This window comes from Pteropus vampyrus, unplaced genomic scaffold, assembly GCF_000151845.1.
Source record: "Pteropus vampyrus isolate Shadow unplaced genomic scaffold, Pvam_2.0 Scaffold20, whole genome shotgun sequence".
NCBI classification, from domain to species: Eukaryota; Metazoa; Chordata; class Mammalia; order Chiroptera; family Pteropodidae; genus Pteropus; species Pteropus vampyrus.
The window spans coordinates 9,979,233-9,990,833 of NW_011888801.1; the positions used below are offsets into that span (position 1 = coordinate 9,979,233).

At 37.4% G+C, this 11,601-nt stretch overlaps 1 protein-coding gene and 1 pseudogene across 2 annotated transcripts in view; both read left to right on the forward strand.

Annotated features, from left to right (window-relative positions):
* Positions 1-742: 742 nt before the first annotated feature.
* Positions 743-11,601, forward strand: part of GHITM (growth hormone inducible transmembrane protein) — a 17,586-nt gene continuing 6,727 nt past the window's right edge. The window contains exons 1-6 of one of the 2 annotated variants that reach the window (XM_011355339.2): positions 743-889; positions 2,854-3,017; positions 3,992-4,091; positions 5,346-5,457; positions 5,922-6,063; positions 9,031-9,139. In XM_011355339.2, the coding sequence (XP_011353641.1) occupies positions 2,889-3,017; positions 3,992-4,091; positions 5,346-5,457; positions 5,922-6,063; positions 9,031-9,139 (592 nt within the window). In that variant the 5' untranslated portion in view covers positions 743-889; positions 2,854-2,888. Of the gene's footprint in view, positions 962-2,853; positions 3,018-3,991; positions 4,092-5,345; positions 5,458-5,921; positions 6,064-9,030; positions 9,140-11,601 lie in introns of both variants that reach the window. The other variant, XM_011355340.2, reaches the window with a different exon arrangement.
* Positions 7,362-7,481, forward strand: LOC111736612 (annotated as a pseudogene).

Consider the following 11,601-nt stretch of genomic DNA (forward strand, 5'->3'; position numbering starts at 1 on the left):
ATCAAGGATAACGGGGTGCTACTCTATATCCTTAGGACAGTACTTGGTATAAAGAAACCTTGGTAAATATGTAATAGGTAAGAGTGAAAGAAAACAAAAACTACCTCCCTCATATAGCAGAGAAACGCTTTTCACAAATTATGTTCAACAAAAATATTTGAATAGTCAGTCCTCAGAACAACTCTGGGTACCGGGCAAAGCCTGCTTTATCCGCCCTATTATCCAAGAATACACTGAAGCTTGAAAATGAGCCTTAGGGAGGTCAAAAAGCAATGAAAAAAACTGAAATCCTGCCAGGTCGCTCTCTGACCTCTTGTGACCTCTTTTCTAGATTTCAGGAGCTAATCTTTGGTATCCGACCCTAGAAACCAGTGGGCGCTTGTCTGAAATTGCCACATTTAGCACACTATTTATCTTGCAATACATTCTCGAGAAGGCACAAGGGAATAAGAGTAAAGGAACGGCCGACGGGATAATTTTTAATTCTCACACCATTCTCTTTCAAATTTTAAATAATTTTTGCAGCTGTTGCAAGTGAAACCATTAAGACAAATAAAGCGAGCACTGTTACTCAGAGATAAAACGGCCTAAATGCCTTCTTAGTCCACACCCAAAACGCACACTGACGCTACGGCTACTACAATCCTCCACTGGCCCCGCCCCTCCATCCCGGAAGCCCTTCTCCCTACTGTGCCCGCCCTTCTCTCAGAGATCTGCTCATGATTGGCTACCGTAGTGTTTGTCGCTTCTCCGGATGTTGCGTCACGCAGGGAGAGGAGGAACTGCGCTCTCACAAACAGTAAGGGGCGGGTGGATCGTCAGGGTGTGCGCTTCTGCGTCTCTCTGGCCCGGAAGGAGACCAGCGCGGTTGAGGTGACTGGGAACTAAGGTACTGCTACTCCGAGCCAAAAGGCACTCGAGATCCACCGTACTCTTCATGCCAGGCCCTCGGGGCTTCTGGGTGCGTCTGGAGAGGGCTGAAGGCGGCGGCGCTGCTGCCTGCGTCACAGCCTGGCGGCACATCAGAATGGTCGTCCTGCGGGTGACCCTGTGAATGGGGACGGTGACTGCGGGGCCTAGTGTAGGTGGGCAGGGATTCGCCCACGCGACCCTGCTTTCCCTGGGTAGCGAGGTGCTGAATCATACATACTCACTGCTGGCCGGTACAGCCACCGTCCCGGCGGATAAGGAGGATGCTTGAGGCGAGGCTGCTGTAGACTTGTGCTCAGACTTTGGGAGGCTGGAGGCTTGCTGCTGGGTTCCTGGTTCCCAGCAGAGTCTAGTGAACTAGATGAGCTTTCTCTGAGGACTAGACGCCTGAGCTCATCAGTGCTCACAAAAACGTACGGGGTCGGTGTTTTATCCATTTTATAGCTAAGGAACCTGAGTCCTAGAGGTCAAACACTCGGCGCGAGGCCACTTCTAGCATGCTGAGGTAGTAAGAAATTCATCTTGTTCTGTCACGCGATGTGCTAGCCTCTCTGAGCTGGACCTCGTTCCCGGTCGGTGTGTTGAGGACTGAGGGAGATAGATGCACAGCAACTATAGGCTGATGCAATGGCATGAAAGTGCTAGAAGAACTCGGTATTTTCCCAAAGGACAGGTGCCCGATGTTGTATGCCCAGTGTACGTAGAGCTGGTGGCTGAGCTGGAAGTACACTAGATAGGTATTTTTAAGCAAGGATTTTTAGCTTTGGGAGTTCTAGTTAAAATACATAGTCCTGCGTCCCATTCCTGGAGGTTGAATCCTTAGGACCAGAGTAAGACTCAGGAAATCTACATTTTGGGATACATCCCAGGTGGTTTCAATAGCTTGAATATTTTTATATCATATTCTGTCATGTTTGGCAGAAATTTATAATGTTTGGTTCCCACAGATGTCTTACAGCCTTGCAATGCACTGTGACCTTGAAGAGTTACTCATCTCTTCCTTGGATGACATTTTTCCTATGCTCAAAAGTTATACTATGGAGTCTTTTTTTAAATTTCCCCGTTGAATGCTGATGTAAATCATAAGTGAAAACCACATTTATAAAAGCAATCACACACCCTGTAAATTCTCTTAAGATACTAACATCCACTCTATATTAGCCATATAACTTACTTGGTCATACATTTTGTTATTGTTCGAAGTGGGACTTAAACCTAAAATCTCAAAACTGGTTTTTGTGGAATGGATTTCTTAAATTCACACGAGACAAGCAGAGGATTCATTATTAATACTTAACCCATTCCCTGTTTGCCCAAAGAATGCTCGCTAGCAGTGCTTGCAGCATTACAGTCCTAACCTTGCCCCCAAAGGTCGCCATGAGATCTCGCTTTTATTACTGTTTTCACATCACCTTAGTATATCGATAGTCTTTGGAAACATGACATCATTCTATTTATAGCATTATTTTTTGAGTAGTGGTATTTCCATTTACAAAATATAGTAATTCTCGATTTCTGAAAATGTCAAATCCTAGAAAATCTAGCATTCCTACGCATGATGTTATCATTCTCGAATAGTTGTTAGCCAAAGATTCATTTGATGAATATAATTTACATATACATTTTTGTTACGTTAGGCTAGAGACAGTTCCGTTAAGAAATAACTCCAGGAACAGTTTTCCTGTTTTATTTTCACGTTGAAAACCAGTCAGATTTGCTTCAGCCTCAAAGAATATGTTTATGTAAAATTAAATTTAATGCTGGCAGCAAGCTGCACTTTTTTACTTAATGAAAAATCAGTTAAAAAGGTCATTTATTCTACCTTTTCTACTAAAATATAATTGGCTCCGTCTTGTTTCTAGACTCCCTATGGCCTTTCCTCACTTGGTTAATGTGTTATTTTTTGTCTCTGTCTATAACTAGCATTTAGATCGATTTGGTAAACCTGGTGCACCACCATGCTGGCCGCAAGACTTGTGTGTCTCCGGACACTACCTTCCAGGGTTTTCCACCCAGCTTTCACCAAGGCCTCCCCAGTTGTGAAGAATTCCATCACAAAGAATCAGTGGCTCTTAACACCCAGCAGGGTAAAGACAATCTGAATTGTTTTTATATTGTCTGTCTCTCTCTTTGTGCCCCTAAAACCATTTTTTTTCTTTGATAATATGAAGCCCCCTACTCTACCATTAGTCATTTACTGAAACAGCCTTGATAATGTCCCAAATCAGCTCTTTCTCCTCATTAGTTTTGTATCATTCTATTCTATCTTTATCTCATATAAAAGAAAAAGAAAAAACTCCTATGTTTCTTTCCTTACAGCTCTTGGAGTTTCTCATTTAGAGTAATTCGTGAAGGATTGAGAGCTGTATGGTATAGCATAGAGATCGTGGAGCCTATAATCAAAAGCTTCAGAATCTAGGAATATGACCAGTTGACCAATAACTTGTTAAGACATTATTAAATATGTCATTTCAGCTCTTGTTTAGATAATGGTGAAATAAAATCTGTCAGGTTAGAGAGAAACCCATTTCCTTTGATAATAGATTTCTCCTCTAGAATGCAAAGTAGAAGTATAAATTTTGCAGTATGAGGTAGATAAGGAAATACACAGAATCTAGAGGAGACAATGTTCAATATTCTTTTCTCTTAAATTCACCGTTTCACTGTTGAAAAGGAGCTAAAATATAGGTAGTAGTCATCCCTCCCTTTGGCTTTCGTTAAGGAAAGAAACCCAGATGAAAAAATGTAGTTAATACTGAATGAATGTTTTTAAAAAGTTAGTGTTTAAAATATCATTCTAGAGATATAAATAAAATTCGTAGTATGAAATAAACAACTATTCTGAAACTTAAACTAAGAAGATGTAATGAATTAATGGGTCACTTCAAAGATAGAGTACGAGTAGTGTCTCTATGTAACTTTTTAGATTGGCTAACACTGCTTTCACAGTGAAATTACGTAGAAAGTACCAAATTATATAGAGCTTTCTAATGTAATGAGATCTTCTGTTTCATTTTATTATTATTAACATTCTGTGTGTCTTTGTTTTCATGTATATCAGGAATATGCCACCAAGACAAGAATTGGGATCCGGCGTGGGAAAACTGGCCAAGAACTCAAGGAGGCAGCATTGGAACCATCAATGGAAAAAATATTTAAAAGTAGGTGTCAGTCTTTAGTTTTTCAACAAGGTTCATGAACAGCTTCCTAAAAATATTTACAAACTTGTGTATATGTTCATTTTCTGGGAAGAAAGGTAATCATTTTCATTGTTCTCGGGGATCTGATAACCCAGAAAAGATTGGTACTTCACACTGGGTTCAGTGGTTCTCAGTCATAGTTCTTCCTGAGAAAATTTTACTTTCATTATTTTTTTTAAGTGTTATTAGATAATATGCCATAATCTAAAACGTATACTCTGTTAAGGAAGTTCATTTGAAGTTACGTAGAATCTTCATTAAAGCATATGATAGTTGTGTATATTTCAGGTCAAGATTATATCTTCAAAACACAGACGTTAATAAAAGCCTAGCTGTTCAGGAAGGGTCCTTTTAACTGGCTGCCACTCCAGGGTCTCTTCAATATCTTAATGAAGTCGGTTTGGTCCACAGTTTGGATTTCAACTTTGCAAGCTCAGAAACTAGTTTATGAATCTAGCCAAAGTCAGTCAAAGTACACTACTGCTCCTTAACCTTGCAAAATGTCAATATGTTATAGAGAGAGAGAGCTCTAATTAGTATCAGGGCATTGCTGATCAGTGAGTTGACCCTAGAAACCAAATTATGTGAATCATATAGTGACAGAACAGTAACATTCTTGATGAACAAATAGAGACTAACGGGGGGAATAAGAATACCTTCATCCAGTTAAAGTTGATAAGTTTGTTTCTCAGTACTCTGAAACAAGGGCACCCTCCCTTGATTGTGCTGCATAAACACTGCTTGTATTTTTCTTTAGTTCTTTTTTTTCTTTACTCCATTTAAATAAACATTTTTGCTAATAGCACTTTATATACAATGTGATATGACTGTTAACATTTCTTTTTCATCTTTATTTTCTAAGCATCATGTGAACGTATCCCAGACTCATCAGTAAAACATATATCACAGAAGTCTCCCCACATCTATAGGTACACTGCCTCCTCCAATTTTGTCGGAGTGAGATTAAAGGTTAATCAAGTCTGGTCCTTTTTGTACTGATTATTACACCTATGTTTCTACAATGTTCTTTTTTACTAGACCCCTAATTTGGAGGCCATTTCTATGTCCCCGTATGTATTAATTATGGCTGTTACAAAGAAGTATGGTATATGGTTTGATTTCCCTCATTTAAATATTGGAAAGGGCTTACCACTAGTACTTTAATTTAGGTAAGATATGACATTATTTACCTGCATTTCCTCTTGTGTTCTACAGTTGATCAGATGGGAAGATGGTTTATTGCTGGAGGGGCTGCTGTTGGCCTTGGAGCATTGTGCTACTATGGTTTGGGAATGTCTAATGAGATTGGAGCTATCGAAAAGGCTGTGTAAGTAAATTGTTCCCAAACAATTCCAACCTTAAAGGTTTCACTTTTCTTGTCATTCTCATCTTTTGCCACTTTTGCTTTGTGTCTAGTCTTTCAACTATGTAGAAATATACATGAATAAAATTAGAATCTCATAAGACGACATTAAAGAATTAAAAATAAAAAAAATTAGAATCTCTTGTTTCCCTCACATATTTGTTCAAAACAAAATAAAAATCTTCCAAGTTTATATGTGTTTAAACAAAGAGAAAATGTATTGCTACGTATATAAGCCAAATGCTTATGTTTTCTATCATTTACTTTTTATAGTAACTCCAGCGTAAGCATTATCATTTCCATGACAAATGAGGTGAATAGATTTAGAGCAGTAAAACAGTGTTTCCCAAGGCCTCCCAACTTGTAAATGATTCAAGCAAAAGTCATATCCCTAATCTTATAAATTAACCATATTGTGTTTTTTACAGAATTTGGCCTCAATATGTGAAGGACAGAATTCATTCTACCTACATGTACTTAGCAGGAAGTGTTGGCTTAACAGCTTTGTCTGCCCTGGCAGTGAGTAGAACTCCTGTTCTCATGAACTTCATGATGAGAGGCTCTTGGGTGGTAAGTAAGCTTGATTTTGTTTTCCTTTTCTACAACATATCAAAAGATGAGACAAAAAATACTCAGGGAGGGGTGTTAAATGGAAAGAATACCTTACTATATCAAACAAATTCAACTGAGACAAAGTAGGAAGTACATTCTGAAGTAAGTCAGCTATTCTTTGTTAAATATGTATTTTATAGCAGCAAAGGGGTTGGAAGCCAAATTTACAGGCACATTCTACTTATAGCAGCAGATATCAAACAGCCTTTATTTTATAGTAATTTACTAAAAAATAAGGCAGACCCAAAACCATGTTAGAGGCCAGTGGAAAATACCTGTCTCAAAAACCCAAGCATTCAAGTATTCTGAACTTTCTTGACCCTATATAAATTTATATATTCAGCAGATGTTTCTTGAGCATTTTTTTTTGCTTGATACCAAAAAATGATTTCAAATATGGTGCCTATTTTTCAACTGTCTGGCTGAAGAGACAAACTGCTGGAGTAAGTGGTAAAGGTTATACAATAAGTAGAAAGTGTAAAATCAATTGAAAGACTGTTTTTGTCTTGGACTATAAGGGAATTTCCATGAAGGAGACATTTCTTTTATCAGGGCCATTGAAGCCTAGCATTTTTAATTTTAGGAGAGGACAGCAGTAGTCCAAGTTTGCAAAACAGCTTAAGCAAAAGAGGTAGTCAGTCAAAATGACTCTACAATCCTATTAGAGTGAAGTCAGAGTATTTGAGATCTGCAATGTGAAGAAGACAGAAAGGTAATGTTTGGTTGCCAAGCTGAGGAGAGTGCCTACGCAGTGAGAGGCCATTGCAGATACTGGAATAGCAAAACTCTGATATGTATTTGAGTATTAAGAACTAATGTGGAAGAAAGAAGCAGGTATTCCAACTGTGCCTTTGCAAGATCTGAAATGAGGGATGAGAGTGTGAACTAGAGCAATGAGTGTGAGACTGGATGGGAAGGGAAGACAGGAGAGTTTATATAATACAAATTTTCCACAGCAAACTGATTTTCCCCATAAGTAACCCAAACCCGTCTAACCTCCAAATCTGTAGTGTTTTGACTATAGTGTACGTTCCAAAATGAGAACCATTCACAGTTAGCTTAGCTATTTGGACATTCCAGTATTCTTAAGATATTACTTCTCAGATGGGTGTTGTGAATTTCCTAGCTTAGAGAGTCATGAAAGCACAGAATAAGCATGGTGCATTCCCACCAGGAATGTCAGTTTTAATCAGAGGTAAATAATTTAAAATAGTGCTTTTTTAAATAAAGCAAGCATGACTATTAAAACATGAGGAGTCTACGGCCATGTCACCCTGAACGTGCCCTATCTCATCTGATCTCGGAAGCTAAGCAGGGTTGGGCTTGGTTAAGTACTTGGATAGGAGACGACCTAGGAATACCAGGTGCTGTAGGCGTAAAAAAAATAATAATGAAAAATAAAATAAAACCTGAGGAAGATCAAAATATGCAAGAATTTAGCCCTTAAAATAAGACTTCACGGTTTTGTGCTTGAGCCATATTCTCAACCCGCTGTGGGCATAAGATTACTCTTACCTGCTGTTAAGGCTTAAGTAAAATTGTTTGGAAAGCCAGACAAGTGCTTCAGAGATGAAGCTTTTGGAGGGTTATCAGACATACACACAGATAATGTCAACATTTGTACGAAGTGCTTTTGGAACAGAGGAGAGATATCTTGACACCTGTTAAGGCAGCTAAGGGACCTACCAGAAAAACTCTCCAGATAAGGAGGTAATCCTTGAATAAGTCAAACAATAGAAAGGGAGTATTTTTAGGCTCAATGAATAGAATTAAAGCATAACAAACAGAATCAAAGAAGCATGAAACTGGGGCATGTTTGTAGCTCTACCATTTCAGTGTAGCTGGAGCACAGAGTATGGAAAGATAAAAGGCAAAAAAAAATGGAACTGAATCATGAATGACCTTAAAAGAAAAAGTTATAATTGTGATAAATATCCTGAAAATGCTTTGCACTAAGATGTATGAAGTAGTTTTTAGTAATTGTTTCGTCATTAGAAAATGGTAGAGTAGAACCCAGTGTGCTTTTCTATATTAGCATGAGTAAAGGCTTTAATTTTCAGCAAAAACGTGTTCTTTTTACCCATACTTTACATCAAAGGTTACACATTCAGATGCCTGTGTCAGATAATGCAGATGAGTGAAGCAGACCTGGTATGTGGAAAGGGATTAGCAGCTAGAGAAAAGCCTTCTCAACCAAGAGCAATCTCATTCAATTGTTTTTTGAGTAACTGGCCAAACAAAATGCTTGCTGCCTGATTCTGTCCAAAGCCTGCAAGTTTGCAGTTTCTGCTTTAAATCAATCTCCTGAAGATTCATTATCACTTTACATTATCTGCTTATCTCCCTTGTCATGCATAAGGAATATTTAAATGTAATAACAATGGAATCTAACTTATGCACAGAAAAGAGAAGAAGACCAAGTCAGCCAGAAAACTGGGAGGATAGAAACATAAAATCTTTTTCCATGTGCTTCTGTCTTTCAGGTTTTTATTTAAGCAAATATGGAATTCAAGGCAATGTGCAATATATTCTAATGGGTATATCATGACTAATATTTTTAACTTTTTGTTCTACCAAAAGAAATATAATTAAAAATAATTATTCTGCAATTCTTAAAGGGGTTTTGTTAGACCTCTTATCTAATAATAAAATTTTTAAAAGATGATGCTGTCAGTCAAAGCTCAACTCATTCATTTGAAGCTATCTGCAAAACTTTATGTATGGGATTAGGGGGCATTCTTGCTAACTTCACCAAACTGAAATTAACCCAAGGCCTTTATATGCTGGAAAAATATAGGATTCAGTTTATTGTCCTTCATCTTTGTAAAATGGTATATTGGTGGGACTTCTTGAACTTAGGATTTGTGGGTTTCTACTTTGTTGTTTTGTAAAGATCGATTTTTCTTAGTAATATGTGTCTTTCAGACAATTGGTGCAACCTTTGCAGCCATGATTGGAGCTGGAATACTGGTACAGTCAATACCATATGACCAGAGCCCAGGCCCAAAGCATCTTGCTTGGTTACTACATTCTGGTATGTTCAGGTTTTCAATTGTTATTAAACAGTATTGAATACTATCTTTTTGGTGACTCTTCACAACCATAAATGATGTATATAACTTAACTAAGCTCCATGTTTTGGAAACAGTTTCCTGTGCTTATTACTGGTTGTATAATTCCCAGATCTCTACTCTGGAAAGTTCATGATTCTGTTACTAAGACAGTGGACATCCCCAATATTATACTTGCATCCTTTGACAGTTCTATATATGTTAATATTTCTTTTTATGTAATTTGTCCAATACCAAGAGAATTTAAAATCTGATACACATCACTTGAGAATTGTTTTTGTTATGTATCTTCAAAAAAAATAAAAAGCAGGTAAATAGAAGAAAGAGGTAAAATGTGAAAGAATAGGAGATTTTTGTAGTGGAGCATTGAAAAAAGAAAACAGTCAAATAGATTTTTGGAAATGCATGTTTGTGTCTGATATGCTTAGTTAGGTCAGTATTAAAATAGTTGTTGGCACCCAATATTGACAGATTTCTGGTGTGAAATATGTCATTTATATTCTTCATGTGCTATCTTTATTTTGGTAAATATGAGACAGCATGATTTCCCAACCTTAGTTTTTAAGTCTCTCTTCTATTAGGTATTAGATTATTCACCCATAAATAGATAGTATCTATGGAGCTTTAAATGGCAAAACCTGTGTGGTTGAGAGAGAGGTGGTCTGTTATCTTCTAGTACCTATAACTGGCTTTTAATAAAAAAAAAAAAAAAATTACTCAAAATATAGTATGTGCATTTGCTAAGTATGTATCCTTTCATTGAAACACCATAATCCTCACCATCTAAATTTTAACATTTACATTTATGTTTCTAAATCTCTGTATTGTAGCATCTTGGCCAATGAATAGTGTTGCACCTGTTTCCCATTTTAGACACTGAGTTTCTTGAGAAAACAAGTTCACTCTTTTTTTATCTCTGATAAATAGTAGTCACTTCTCAAACTGGATTAAACTAGCTATGTAGTTTTAATTTGAATATGTAAGCTTTCTACCTGGTTTGCTTAGAAAACTCTTGTAATCTAATATTGTAGCATATAAATTGCTTGAGTAAAATATTTTATGTGTGCTGGGGGGTCCCCAAGACCACCCATTCATTCAGTGATTGATTTGTTAGGAGGAGTCACAGAACTCAGCATATAGTTTATACTCAGAGCTAAGGTTTATTACAACAAAAGGACACGTGACAGGATCAGCAAGGGAGGATCATACACAGTCTTTCACTGCGCTCTTCTTCCTGTGAGGGGACACACCAAAGATGTGAAAAGTTCAGTAATGTGCGATGTTTCTGCCCAGGGAAGCCCAGTAGAGACTCATTCTCCAAAGTTTTTATGGAGGGCTGGTCATGTAAGCACTCTGCTAGCAACTCTCAAAAGCCAGATTCCGTAGAGGAAAGAAGGCCTTCGGCATAACTAAGTGTGTAGTCTAACCCTCTCAGTTACGGAATGGTTAAGGTGCCATGTTCTCAGATATCAGTCAAAGACTAACCTTGTAAGTAGGCTTTAGTAAAGATAGCCTTAGGCCTGTCATGTCAACCCATTCCTGCAAAGTGTGAAGGTCAATTTTTTTTTCTTTTTATTTTGTTGTTCGAAATTTGCTTTATTCTTCACAGACATCTTTGACAGTTGAGCAGACGTTAGCATGTTCATTTCTTAGATGAGGAAGCTGAGAGTGGGTGAGGTCACATACCAAGAAGGGCCAAAATCAAGACTTAACACCTCAATCTTATTTCTTCAAGACCCACACTTTGTCCATTTCTTTATTCATTGGCACGATTGAGATGAGACCCAAAGGTGGTTTGGATTACCCAAGGGCAGCCATTCACAGCTGCAAAGGGACATCAAAGTTGGCTCTTAACTCAGTATTCACATCTGAATACATTCCATTTTCATTTTTTTATCCAGATAATTTAGCACCACCATGTATGTAGACACCCCTGTGGTCTCAGGACTAAGCAATATTTTGCTGGAATTACTAAAATGCTCATTGAAAACTATTCTAATTGTTATTCCCCCAGTTTTATTGAGATATAATTGACACATAATATCATGTAAGTCTAAGGCATACAACACATTGATTTTATATATTTATGTATTGCAGAATGGTTACTACCATAGCTAATGGTTACTACCTCCATTCCATATTTACCTTTTATTTTTCCTGGTGAGAACATTTAAGACGTACTCCCTTAGCAACATTTAAGTCAGTGTTACTAGCTGTCAAAAGTTCAGAAATAGTAGAAGTAAAACCAATAAATTACTGAAATAGCAAATAGTAAAAATTTATTGTGCATACACCGGATGAGTTTGCAAGCCAAAAACACTGAATCAAAAATATGGACTGAGGCTCAGGAGTATATTATTATAAAGCAGTTTATATAGTGAGAAAGCAATGACTTCTTTACAGTGATTGGTTATAATATTAGAAT